Source organism: Melospiza georgiana, chromosome 9 (assembly GCF_028018845.1).
Source record: "Melospiza georgiana isolate bMelGeo1 chromosome 9, bMelGeo1.pri, whole genome shotgun sequence".
NCBI lineage: Eukaryota > Metazoa > Chordata > Aves > Passeriformes > Passerellidae > Melospiza > Melospiza georgiana.
The window spans coordinates 13,291,898-13,305,563 of NC_080438.1; the positions used below are offsets into that span (position 1 = coordinate 13,291,898).

General features: G+C 36.1%; 1 protein-coding gene across 1 annotated transcript in view; it reads right to left on the minus strand.

Annotated features, from left to right (window-relative positions):
- The window catches only part of LOC131087041 (loricrin-like), a 41,846-nt gene extending 29,143 nt beyond the window's left edge, over window positions 1-12,703 (minus strand). The window contains exons 1-18 of the mRNA XM_058030400.1: window positions 12,682-12,703; window positions 11,870-11,914; window positions 10,870-10,911; window positions 10,671-10,712; window positions 10,128-10,166; window positions 9,417-9,452; window positions 8,744-8,782; window positions 8,089-8,106; window positions 7,511-7,546; window positions 6,047-6,088; window positions 5,073-5,102; window positions 4,807-4,842; window positions 4,442-4,486; window positions 3,789-3,824; window positions 2,541-2,576; window positions 2,176-2,220; window positions 1,845-1,874; window positions 1,529-1,564 (exon numbers count right to left, since the gene is read on the minus strand). Coding sequence (XP_057886383.1) covers window positions 1,529-1,564; window positions 1,845-1,874; window positions 2,176-2,220; window positions 2,541-2,576; window positions 3,789-3,824; window positions 4,442-4,486; window positions 4,807-4,842; window positions 5,073-5,102; window positions 6,047-6,088; window positions 7,511-7,546; window positions 8,089-8,106; window positions 8,744-8,782; window positions 9,417-9,452; window positions 10,128-10,166; window positions 10,671-10,712; window positions 10,870-10,911; window positions 11,870-11,914; window positions 12,682-12,684 — 636 coding nt within the window. The 5' untranslated portion in view covers window positions 12,685-12,703. The remainder of the gene's footprint in view (window positions 1-1,528; window positions 1,565-1,844; window positions 1,875-2,175; window positions 2,221-2,540; window positions 2,577-3,788; window positions 3,825-4,441; window positions 4,487-4,806; window positions 4,843-5,072; window positions 5,103-6,046; window positions 6,089-7,510; window positions 7,547-8,088; window positions 8,107-8,743; window positions 8,783-9,416; window positions 9,453-10,127; window positions 10,167-10,670; window positions 10,713-10,869; window positions 10,912-11,869; window positions 11,915-12,681) is intronic.
- Between the last annotated feature and the right edge of the window lie 963 nt (window positions 12,704-13,666).

A 13,666-nucleotide genomic window follows, 5' to 3' on the forward strand; every position in this document is an offset into this window, starting at 1 on the left:
ATACCCCCATATAAGCATCAAGACACTTTCAAACAGATGATCAAAGGAAAACTTTTGAGCTACATGGAAAGCAGTAGGGTGGTAATTGATGTCTCTCTGTATCATTCCTTGATTGGGATGATCCTTTGATCTCCTCTTGATTGGTAAAGAAGAACTGGGTGGGGATTATTTGGAAGTAACTGTTACTGTTGGGTGACCATCTATCTAAATGTGGCCATCAATCTCTTGCTAGATTCACCACATGGATTTTAGGCAAGGTTTCTGCTCAGAGCCATCCTTTGACTGTTTTGAGTATATTTTGTGATAAGAGTATGAGGAACAGTACACAGAAAAGGTTCTACCCTGGTTGTCACCCTCCCATTATTACAGTACAAGTCTTTTCTTGATAAGTCAACCTGTGACACAGCTTAGTGGAAATAACATATTCTGCAGTGTTTATCACTTCCACTGCTGGTAACAGTGTCCTTGTTGTACTGCTCCTTATGATGCTTTCAGAGGCGTTTCCATTCATGCCTAACTTACATTAATCCTAGTATTTCTGCTAAATACTGCTTAAAATGTCTGTATCGATGATTATCTCTCATTCTGGTTGCTTTGCTCAATATATTTATTTAAATGTAGATTTACTATTGGCCTCATCCATGATCCTTTCCCCTGGGATTTCATCACTGAATATATTGTTTTTACACCATTGTAGACATAGACAAGTTAAAATGGAACCAGGATGAAAACTACTAATGTAATTATTGCTCCATTTGAGCCACTCTCTATTCCTGTTCTTTTTTATAGAAAATAAATGGAGCAACATCCAAAAATTCCCAAGCAAAGACTTTATATATTCAGTGAGTAGACAGATTAATCACTTGTTTGTTTTCCCTGTGTAACTCTGAATGGAAGCAGCCACTTCATATTGGTTACAATGCCCATCAATATCAGCCTTTCTTGACTTCTCTGATAGACAAGTTCATGCAACAATGAAAACAATAGATTTCAAACTACAAAAATTATAAAAAATATTAAAAACATGTCAGTATTGCAAGGAAAGCTGGGTCTAGTTTTCAAATAGTTTGGAGAAAAAGTCTTACTTGTCCACAACCACTGCTGCCAAAATAAGCTGCAGATCCACCCTGCTGGGGAAAAGAAAAAGAGCAGCTCATGATCCAAATATTCTCATTCTCTCTTCTCATTTCAAACACAGACAGAAATTTTCAAGGGCTTTAGCTGCCAGGCTGCTTCAAAGGTAGAAGACCAGCTATATCCAACTCTAAATTATTTGGTAAAATACTAAGAATGTAGAGTAACAAAGTGCATCAGAAAGCTGAGAGCTGAACGCACTCCTTTCTACAGGGAAAAGTGCAGCTTCAGTGAGCCAGTTGTTGCCAAAGCCATGTGAAAAACAGTTCACAGGACTTAATTCTATAGAGATACTTACTACATTGTTTCAAGTTAGAAACCACTGGATTCTCAATACATATATGGGAGCATCACATAGATGCTGAATAATGACTAATGACTGAGTGATGCTTACCTGTCCATAGGAGCTGCCACCTTGAGACTGAGAACCCTGTAAAAAAGACACAGAGTCAGTTGTAAAAAGAGCTGTGTAAGTGTAGTCCCAGCACAGCAGAAGCAGAATCACAGAATACCAGAGGGAAAAGCCCATTTCCATTAAAGGTTCCTCTCAACTATGTTACTTTTCCCCTCATGGTATTTCAGTGGCACAAACCAAAGTCAAGAACCACTCAGAAACACCCTGAAGGAAAAACCACCCATGCCCCAAAGCCCATGGCTGCAGGACAGACTCCTACAGAAAAGCTCAACACATTTCAGCAACAAAATCTCACCTGGCCATAGGACTGGCTGCCTTGATAACCCTTTAAATAAAGAGAAGATAATTACCACCTTGGCAAAGAGGCTTCTTTCTACAGCACGATATCTATGGCAATAACAGCTGCATGTGGGATTCCCTAAAAGGTTCTTCCTGTGCCAGAGGACACAGAGCAGTGTGCTAACAGCTGTGCATCTGTGCAGCACATTGTCTTATTCTCTGCAGAAGCTGTGGCCCAAATTGGCTCATAGACTGCCAAGGGAAACATCACTCTCAAAAGTCTTCCAGTCATGCCAGTCACAGAGAGATCAGTGAAGAACTTTCTACAGAGCAGCCAGTTTGCTTACCTGGCCATAGGAGCTGCTGCTGCTGCCTGAGAAACTTGGTCCACCCTAAGACAAGGAAACCATTTGGTTACTTCCCTTTCAGTAAGGGGTCCAGCCTGCATTAGCAACAGCAAGCAACTACATGCTAAAGCCATGCAGGGCAGAGTGCAGAGCCAGGCATCTCCTGGCCCTCCTGAGGATGCTGAGTGATGATTTCACACACTGGGATTCCAGATCAATGAGTTGCACTTGCATAGATGTTGAGTGAGAATTGACACTTTCAGAGTAAGTGTCCTTTAAAGTTTAAATTCTGAGGGTTTGCTAAGTGCCTTTATAGTGCCAATTCTGCCATGCTCTATTCTGACTGGTGACTGACTGATGCTTACCTGGCCATAGGAACTGCCACCTTGAGGCTGGTACCCCTGTGTGAAATGAATGATTGATTCACAGTTACTCTATTTGTGAAGCTGTTGCCTCTCTAATGTCTATTTTTAGGGTAAGTACACAGAATAAGAGAATGTACAGACTCTACTGATTAACTAGACTTATTTTGATATTTCTTGTTCTGTAGAAAAAAGTGATCACACTGTTTATTGAATGACAATCATAGAGTAGTTTTACATCTGTCTCAGATAGTACCCTGATCTTACGAGAGGTTTTCAGGAAAGGACAAAACATTTTCTTATTATGTATACTTTTCCTTCTTTTTTTCAGACACTGGGCTTGGATGGCTAATGCTGAATAATAAGTGAATATTAGTTTAATGTATTTGTATTTTCCATTGGCCCCAATTGCATAATTCCCTTTGTCTGAGAGAAAATTAAGGTGAAAAGTAATTTTAAAAAATTAAGACAATCTTAGAAAAAATATAGCTTCATAAAATGGAAACAAAACAATGCAATTCAAAGTAGCAGGTCAAATGAATTAACCAGGGATGACTGTATTTTTTTAAAAAAATTCTCATTAATATAAAATTACTGTGGTTATAATTTGCTGTTGTAATCTGCCTTGAATATAATCTCGAAAAAGTACAATTGTTTCATGTACTTGCAGACCTGTGCCACAGCTGCCTGGCAGGTTTATGAAGACAGGAATTACCAAAAAGTATCTGAAGTATGCTGTTTATTTTTGCTGTCTGACATAGAGATCCTGACAAAACTCATAGCTATCTTAGGGCTGCTTTATTGTACATAAAAACTGTGAAGGGAGGTCAACATTCATTAGTTGCAGGCTTCAAGATAAATTCTTAATTCAGCTAAGAATCTAACACAAGGTTCTTTAATTTCTCAATGCTACTTCTCTACTGACAGCAAAGCAGACAGCAAAGAACTGACAATAAATTTGTATTATACCATCAATTGCAATGAGAACAGCATCAAATAGACTATTTCTACCATAAATTTATAAAGTTCCACACCTGTGGAAAAGATAAGAAATCAGCAGAAATCTAGGATTTATGCATATATCTATGAAAAACACAATGGTCATTTTCAAAAAAACCCATTGAAATGGTTTCAGAAATACGTTGGTTAAGAATTCAATGTGAATTGAAGAAAGAATATTTTAAAATTTGTTAACTTTTCAGGGCAATGGCACTTCACTTTCTCAAATGTTCTATTCCAACTAACATTTACCTGTCCATAGGAGCTGCCACCTTGAGGCTGAAAACCCTGTAAGAAAGGCACAGAGTCAGTTGTAAAAAGAGCTGTGTAAGTGTAGTCCCAGCACAGCAGAAGCAGAATCACAGAATACCAGAGGGAAAAGCCCATTTCCATTAAAGGTTCCTCTCAACTATGTTACTTTTCCCCTCATGGTATTTCAGTGGCACAAACCAAAGTCAAGAACCACTCAGAAACACCCTGAAGGAAAAACCACCCATGCCCCAAAGCCCATGGCTGCAGGACAGACTCCTACAGAAAAGCTCAACACATTTCAGCAACACCTGGCCATAGGACTGGCTGCCTTGGGAACCCTTTAAATAAAGAGAAGAACCCTTTAAATAAAGAGAAGCCACCTTGGCAAAGAGGCTTCTTTCTACAGCACGATATCTATGGCAATAACAGCTGCATGTGGGATTCCCTAAAAGGTTCTTCCTGTGCCAGAGGACACAGAGCAGTGTGCTAACAGCTGTGCATCTGTGCAGCACATTGTCTTATTCTCTGCAGAAGCTGTGGCCCAAATTGGCTCATAGACTGCCAAGGGAAACATCACTCTCAAAAGTCTTCCAGTCATGCCAGTCACAGAGAGATCAGTGAAGAACTTTCTACAGAGCAGCCAGTTTGCTTACCTGGCCATAGGAGCTGCTGCTGCTGCCTGAGAAACTTGGTCCACCCTAAGACAAGGAAACCATTTGGTTACTTCCCTTTCAGTAAGGGGTCCAGCCTGCATTAGCAACAGCAAGCAACTACATGCTAAAGCCATGCAGGGCAGAGTGCAGAGCCAGGCATCTCCTGGCCCTCCTGAGGATGCTGAGTGATGATTTCACACACTGGGATTCCAGATCAATGAGTTGCACTTGCATAGATGTTGAGTGAGAATTGACACTTTCAGAGTAAGTGTCCTTTAAAGTTCAAATTCTGAGGGTTTGCTAAGTGCCTTTATAGTGCCAATTCTGCCATGCTCTATTCTGACTGGTGACTGACTGATGCTTACCTGGCCATAGGAACTGCCACCTTGGGGTCTGTAGCCCTGTAAGGAAGATAAGAAGTCATTTATTAATAAAGTTATTTTGTTTTACTCCGGCAGCAACAGAAATATCCATTTCCTCTTAAAGCTCCTCTGTATTATGTTATTTTTGCATTCATGGTATTTCAGTGGTACAAACTAAACTCATGGACCACTCAAAAACATTAGTAAGGTAAAAAAACAAGAGCGGCTCCTACAGAAAAGCTCAACACATTTCAGCAACAAAGTCTCACCTGGCCATAGGACTGGCTGCCTTGGGAGCCCTTTAAATAAAGAGAAGATAATTACCACTTGGACAAGGAGCCTTTTTTAAAGAGCATGATGTTTATAGAAATGAAGCTCTGTGGGGATTTCTCAAAAAGCACAAAGGACACAGAGCAGTATGCTAACAGCCCTGAAATAGATTGTCCTATTCTCATCAGAAGCCATGACTGCCAACTTTGTGCATATTGAATACTCTTGATGTTGACTAGTAGCCTTCCTGTGGCCCTAATCCCTAAATCCCATGGCTACCCTTTTGAAACAGTTTTCTGGTTCCATGTAGTGCTACAGAGAATATTGATGGACTTTTGCATCCCTCCTACCCCCAGCCCCCAAGAGGAGTAAGACCTAAAGAGCCTTTATACTTGAGTTCATATGATGAATATTCTCAAGTTTTAGTTCGCAATAATTTATGATGCCATTGTGTGAGTATTTTCTAGAATTCCCTCACTTTTCTTTTTTTTTTTTCCCACACAAGTAGCTTTACCTTCATGGCTTTAAGCAATGCTGGAAGGCATTGCCCATATTGCCCATAGTTCCACGATTATGATTTTTCATCATTTTTGATATGGCTCAGCAACTACCCTTTACAACTTTTGGAATTTGAGGTCTAATATGCATGGGCTCTGAATCTATCAGTATGGAGCTGGTGGTAATGAGCCTGGAATTGCTTCCCCTTAGGGCCTTGACCCTTATGCTCTGAGTGGAATACACTGATTTCATGCCAACCCATCACACATGGAAATGCATTTGTGAGCATCAAAACCAAAATCATGTGAATACCAATATCAAATGGCATTTTCATGAACAAAAGCCTGGGAAATAGAAATACCTGCACCTGTGAAATCCATTTTTAAATGCAGAAAATAATTTATTCGTAAGTTGTGCTGCCCCTGTTTTAGTGAAGTCTATAGGAATGTTTATAACACTTTTTAAGTTTACTTACATGAATATAAGTACTGCTGCTGGTTTGCTGTTTTTGTCCACTCTACATAGGAACAAAAAAAATGGTTATTTATTTTTAAGAGGAATTGCTTATGCATGAAGCCATTTCAAGAAGCAACTCTGTCCTTCTACCTACTAGACAGTTTGAAGGCTACAAATAGTTCATTACACTTTTTCTTACTTTGTGTCATCTCCATGTGCTAGAAAAGGTATATAAAAATCCTTCACAAATAAAATTTTATAAGTATTTATAAGCAAATTAATTTTATAATACATCTTTGTGTCACATTGTGATATTTGATAATTAATAATTCTGCCTTTCAAATGTACCTCACAAATTGCCTTAAACCCATATCTATTTGTATTCACATAATGACTGATTTCTTTTCATTAATAAGCACAACAAATTTTTGACAAAGGCTCTGCCTAAACAAAAATTGAAAAATCCACAGTTACAATTTAACATAAGGAAAAACCACTTCACAAAATATTTTGATTCCCAGAAAATATGTAGATTATGAGAGGAATATTGTTTATATTGTTGTATTGTTGTATTGTTTATATTTACACTTTGAAAAACAGTTAGCCTGCGTAATCAAAACACTGTACATTTAAAGTCAGAAATAAAATAACAAGGAAATTATATTCCTTTCTTTGCCAGCATTCACCACAAGTCATGGAAGAAAATAATGTTGTACATTTTGAAAGCAATGGTTTTGGAAAGACAAATTTCAGCTGGGGTATCCTGCTACTGATCTTGCAATGAAAGTGAGAATTAGTTGTTATAGTCGTATGGACTGGCATCTAATGGACTGACTAGGCATTAACAAAGGAATGGATGCTAAAATGACAAAGAACACAGAAAAATATGACTGAATGATATTCATAACACTTTATAATCATGCTTGTAGTGAGATTAAACTTCAATTTTCCAAGGGCCTGGTTATCAAGAAACAACATTACAAATGCAACAGTTCACCTGGGCATTAACAGCATGATTTTAAAAATGGAATTCTAAGCTGGGTGTTTCCATTAAAAAATGGACTGTTTAAATAAAAATGGAACTGTGCAGGTTGCAATTTATATTTGATTTTATACCAAGTAACATTCAAGCTTTAGTTCTGGAATTCCACCCTCCTTCAAGACGGTCAAATTTTGCCAGTTTTGAGAGCACAATGGAATTTACATACAGATGTTTTAAAATTTTTATGTGTGGAAAACAGCTGCAATAGTCTTTATTCAGCAACCAGCTAAGATATCCCCTTTGCTGTAGTCACAGAAATGCCCTACTCCACCGCTGTAGTTTGTGGACATCTAAGATATCTCTAAGTTATCCATCTAAGTTAGCTTATTCCCTAAGCTATCCTTATGGAACTTATGTGTTCCCTAAGAGAGGAATTATTACTTAGTTTACTAAGGCAAATCTTCATTAAAAATTCCAGTGTAATTGAGAAAAAAAGTCTACCTGTACTATGATCCTTGTAGCAGAGCTTCCCAAACTCTGAAAAAAAATCCAGAAACAAAGAAATATAATATAGCACATTTAATTGACTTGCTTAATGCAATACACTTAAAAAGATAATACTTATTTGAAGTATTTAGTTTGTGAGAATAAAGGGAAAGGTTGTATGTGTGATGTACTGTGTACCAGTTCTAAATACCCAGCATTAAGCTAGTTTATTCTCACTTCTGAAGTTTTGGGGAGGCAGACTGACCCTACTAAGTAATTTTCTACTCTTACATCTTCTGTGGAGAGCAGCAGAGCACAGGTTATGTGCACCATCTTTCTGCACTAGCAGTCAGCTTGGGGTTTCCAAATGTGGGGAGGGAAGATGAGATATCACCACCCCTCCAATCTGTCTCACTGTCACTGCACATACATTAACACATACAGATCTTCTTCTTCATCCAGGCATTTTTTGCTGAATTCTGAGGCATGAGGGACAAACTTGAGAGAGTAGCACACACCATCCTGAGACAACTGGTTTGATCCCATAAGAACTATAATGATCCTATAGGAATCAAAAGAACAAGTATTCTTACCTGAGGGAAGGTGTGACGCTGCAAAGAAACAGAAAAATCTTTCATTATTTTGCACAAGGGCTTGCCCAAACAGAATATTGCAGCAGAGAAAGGGAAAAGGGGCCCTTATATATTTCAGATGCAATACATAGCAGAATGTGAAAGAATTATATAAAAAGGATGGCATGAATAAATGCATCTTAACCTTTATTCAAGTTAGAACAACATGTTCTATTAGAAATTCAACATGTATAAAATATTACATTATAAAAGTTCACTTCAAGCACCCGAAGGCTAAACTTACTTGTAGTTCCAAGTAAGCAGAGTGGAAATGTAATAATTTAAAAGTGAGAATGGAAGAAAACTTACAGAAGAGAATTGCAATAGAAACAGAAAATCAAAACTATGTGGGAACACAGAGACTGCATTGATGGAGAGACCTGGTGTCTGCAGCTATTCCATTGTCCCTGCAAGTATTAACAGCAATCACAGAACCACAAGGTTGGTACCTATCTTGTAACACATCTTCCCTGAAGATAGCTATACACATAGGGTAAATCCTGCCTGCCAAAAAACTGTCTCCAGGAATATTTCTTAAAATTAAAAATATTGATATTTGAAAGCTTTTTGGGTCAAAGTTATTTGTAGGGAAAATGTGTAGAGAAAAACAGCTTACCACAGGTGGGAAAGGGTTGCTGTTGGCAACGACCACAACCTATGGAGAAACCAGAGGAAGCTATTTACTTACCATAAAGATTATTTATATATTGCTAAATATGTCAGAAAAATGAAGAATACTAAAATGTGTAAATATACAAACTCTGATAATAATGCCATGGAAGGTCCCTTTCATAAAATGACATTTTAAAACAATAGATTGTTTTTAAAAAAAGAATGACTATTCAAACTATTTATACATAGTTTACACAAGAGTATAAGCAGATAAACAATTTGCCCCAAACCACATAATGACACAGGTGTAGAGGCAGAAGCAGGATTTCCTGTCCTGTACCATATCTACTTGCCTGTACTATGTGCCCTTTTTTGATCCTCAACTTTCCACCCCAAACTAGAACATTAATTTATTTTGTCTTTATTCAGTATAATGATAAAAAATAAGAAAGACTTGATAATGAGTTCATTTAAAATAAATCCAACATAAGCCAAATTCAATAATTGTATCTTCTGCTGTGTTAATGTTCTCTCATTAGAAGCTCTTTCAGCCTCTAAGAACCAAACCAAACCATATGAATCAATCTGGATTAAAGCCTTGAAAACTCTTGACTGAAATAACAGAAGCCATGCCAAGTTATAACTACAAATTTTTCCCTTTGAACAGGAGTGCTTACCTTCTTACTGGAATCTGAACTGCTTGAAGGGACAGACTGTAAAAAATACAGAATTCATTTGTTACTTAAATGTATGGCAAATTAACTACAGCACTATTTTCCACAAGAATATCATACTAATATGATACTCGTGAAGTACCAAAAAAAGTAAAATCAGAAGAAAATTAATGTATTGGCAGTTAATAAATTAACAGCTGCAATAAATCAACTACTTGAAATTGTTTTGCAAAAGTCCAATTATTTTGCTAATTTTACAGAGTAAGTACTGTATAAAAGCTGCAAATGTTTCATCAAATTGGAAGTTTGTTTGTAGGGAAAAAAATCTATCAATGGGAAAAAAAAATTGAGCTCTTGTACTTTCGTCCAAAACACTAACCCAAAACAAAAAAAAACCCCAAACCTTTTAATTCTTAGTAACCATCAAACAAAGCAATGACTTTTGGAAAAGCATAGTAAAAGTAACTGGTGTCCATTTATAGAATAAATATAATTGATTTTGGTGGAAAATAGAAGTAAGGATACAGCAACAAACACCAACTATGTCATTCATCTGATGAAGTTATTTCCAGGTATGATCATTACTAAATCATTTGAAGAGAGTTTTCCTTTATCCCCTTCCTCAAGTCTAATTATTGCTTGGTAAATTTGGGCATAACTGCTTAGCTTTTGAATACCTTAGGAAGCTAAAAACATGTTGGAAAATACAATTACCTGGCCATAAGTAATACCACTGCTGGATAAGGATGCACTCTGAAATAAAAGTATAAATCAGGTATTTATTTATACAATAATTTGCTAATTATTAATTAGTTTTCATGTGAAAAAGAAATAAATGAGATGGACAATAGAAATTAGTTAAAGAATTAATATGCAAAGATTGTAAAGAATCCCTAATAATATTCCAAAATATCCAAATAAAATAATTTTACCTGATAAAAAGCATTACACAGTAAGAATTCTGACATTTTAGTAGGGAAACAAATTAAGAGTTTCTACTAGGTGATATTGTGTATCAACTATTTGTACATATACACCTTAAGACACAAATTATTAGGCTTTGAACTGGCAGTGTAACATCTTTTAATTTTGGGATTTAATTTCAGAATAATACCTCAAGTTAACAGCATTATCCTGAACATATTTAGGAAGAATTCAGTGGCTCTAGAGAACAGAATCAAATGCAATTTTCAATAAGGAGATGAGTTAAGAAGCACAGTAGGAAACAGTCAGTAAAAACATATGTAATCAGCTTACATCTCTGCAGGCATGTATACCATAGGTACCAGCAGCACCTCCCTAAGACAAAAAATAAACCAGTTATTTTTCATCAGTATTTTCTATTTGTAGCAGAGACTCCCAATGAACATTATTTAAATAATGTCATTGAAAGCTAGGAGTTACTATGAATATAGTTGTGCTGGGGACAAAAAGAAAATGTAAAAATAGTGCTTACAGGGCCACATCCACTCTTGCTTATTGTGTAGACTACTCCACCCTGAAATAAAAACAGAAGTCAATTATTTCCATATAAAAACTCAAAGGGGCAAGAGAGAAAAAGCCCAATGCCATGCTATTTATGGTGTAAAAAGCTGTGCAGCTGACAATGAGTATATGCAAGCAAGGGATAAGCAAGTAATGAGGTTACCAGTTCACTGGCACTGCCTATATAATGATTTTAATATAGTGTGAGACATCATCTGTATTTCATATAAGTTTCATCAGCTTTGTCACTGGTAATTCAAAATATTACTGAAAAAAAAATAACTTCAAGTAGTTATATGACAAGATGAGAAACTCAACTCTTACAAAAGAATATGTAGATATTAATTAGATATTAAAAAAATAAAAGGAAGAAAACCAGGTTTTAGCATATGTGTCAAAATAATTTGTATTTCTCTGTATCTGGTAATTCATTACAAGCAGTAAATATTGAAGAAATGGAATATTACCAGATAATTCACTAATTTATATAACCACTAGTAAATAGTAAGAAATATGTCCTTGATAATCTCAATTCAAGAAACTGGAGACTCACCAGTAAGTATCTAAGAGTTAAAGAGAAAATAGGCATATTAATGGTAGTGGAGATAATCAACTAAAAACCAAGTATACATTGCTGTGATGAATGAAGTGAAAGTGGGGACAATGCAGACATGCATACCCCAGAAGTTTTAAAAGGCTAACTAGACAGTGATAGCCCCAAATGTTCAACTGCAAATATAGTCCAGCACTAAAAGCAATACAGACATTAAACTGGAGCAACCTATTGAGTAAAAGAGAGTGGAGGCAGTGAACTTAGCCCAGGTACAAACAGACTGTTTGCTGGATAAACACCTCTGCCATTCTGGGCTAACTAGCAAAGAAGATATTTCAGCACAGTAAATGTTGTAGAATTTTAGTCATTCAAGGTTACTGAAGGAAAACACACAAATGCTGGAATTTGGGACTCATACCTGACTGCCTGAATAGCTGCTCTGAGAGGAACCAGAAGGTCCAACCTGAAAAGAAGCCAGACTGGTATTTATTATCTTGCTGAAAAATTATTTTAAATAAGTGATTTTCAGAAAATAAAATTCTACTTGGTGGGAAAAGGAAGAACCCAAAAAGTAGTTTTCTATTACTTCATTCCACCGATATTAATCAAATAATTTCAGAGATCTTTCAAGACAAATAATCAACACTGTGCCAATCCAGCTGTTATAAATAACATAATTCTGCTGCTTGCATCCTTTTTATTTGACCTCACACACTTGATGTCCATCATTGAGGAGGAGATCTACACCACCACAATCATTAAAAAGCAGATGAAAGCTTTTTACTAATATGACAATGTAATCATTAACATATTTGCTGTGAAAAAGCAAAGGAAAAGAGGCTTCTTCACTGAGCTGCCAGTGAAAATTTTCAAAGGAAAAACATCAAATAGCTATATTTTATATCGAGATCATGATTTGCAGAAGGCAAGTAAATAATGATCTTGAAGAGCAAGAAAACACTAAGAATAAAGAGTGAAAAGAGAAAAAAGAAAACTTCTATTATAGAGCTACTACAGATTAGCAGAGAGAATCTGCAGAAGGAAATGGTAACAAGGCTGACAGGTCTTTGTACAGTTTTGGATTTTTAATCAAAAAAGATAAACTAACAAACAGAAAATTAAATTGATTTACAAGGGGGATAAAGACATGTCTAGAAGTAACTTTTGACTAGGCCTTGAGATCTTGGGCAGTTAGCAGTGTGTCAATGTCTTTGGAGAAGTCATATTTACCATGATGCATCGGCCTGTTGAGTAAGTCCCTCCACGCTGCAAGAGAATACAGGTTCCAGTTACTGTTTATTGACTGGTGTAAAAATATCAAATTACTTTAAACAGGAAATCAACTGAATTCACATTGATGGTCTGAGTGAAGAAATCAAGTTTTTAATTGCTGACAGTATATTACACATTTTAACAATCTCATTTGCAAACTGATGTTAATTAATTCAGAATAAAAATACATTCAAAACTGAATTAAAAAATGAAAGCATAAATGACATCTTGCTAGGAAAGTAATTTGAATGGTACAATAGAATCTTCATGCTACAAGCATGAAACAACTGGACTAGAAGAAGAACTCTAAAACGGAGGTAATTGGAAGTTGAGAAATTGAAGAAAAGTTGCTCTTACCTTGTTACATTCTAATTCTATCATAAGCTGTGGGGAAAAAAACAAAAGAGGAAGCATTACCAAATTATTCACTGGGGAAAAAAAAAAGCAGTTTATTGTAGGAAACAGATAATACATTTGGTGAACTCAGAGATTTAAGACAGGTGTTCACTCTTGGTTACATCACAAGTTCACATAAATCACTGCTGCTGCAGTCCAATACAGTAGATTTGAGACTTTACTTGAGCTGCCATGTTTAATATGTTTCAAAGAAGCATAATTCTTGGCAAAAAAAATGTTATCAACTCCTTTCAAGAAGATGCTACAGTTACAGCTCCCAGGGGCTGAGGCAGCAGTTAAGAACAGCACTGTACATCAGAAGTACAGTACAGTTCTATAACCAATTCTATTTTCTTTTTTTTTTTTTTTTTTTTGCTTTACGACATGGATTGTTTTGATAGATAATTACTTTCCTCATTTCTGTAGAGAAAACGAGTATTAACTGTATTTTTTCATCATTTTAATAAGAGGATTATGCAGTTAAAAGGAAATTTTTGAAAACATCTAACGGTTTTGCCTTAGTTAAGGACTAAATGACAACAAGTGT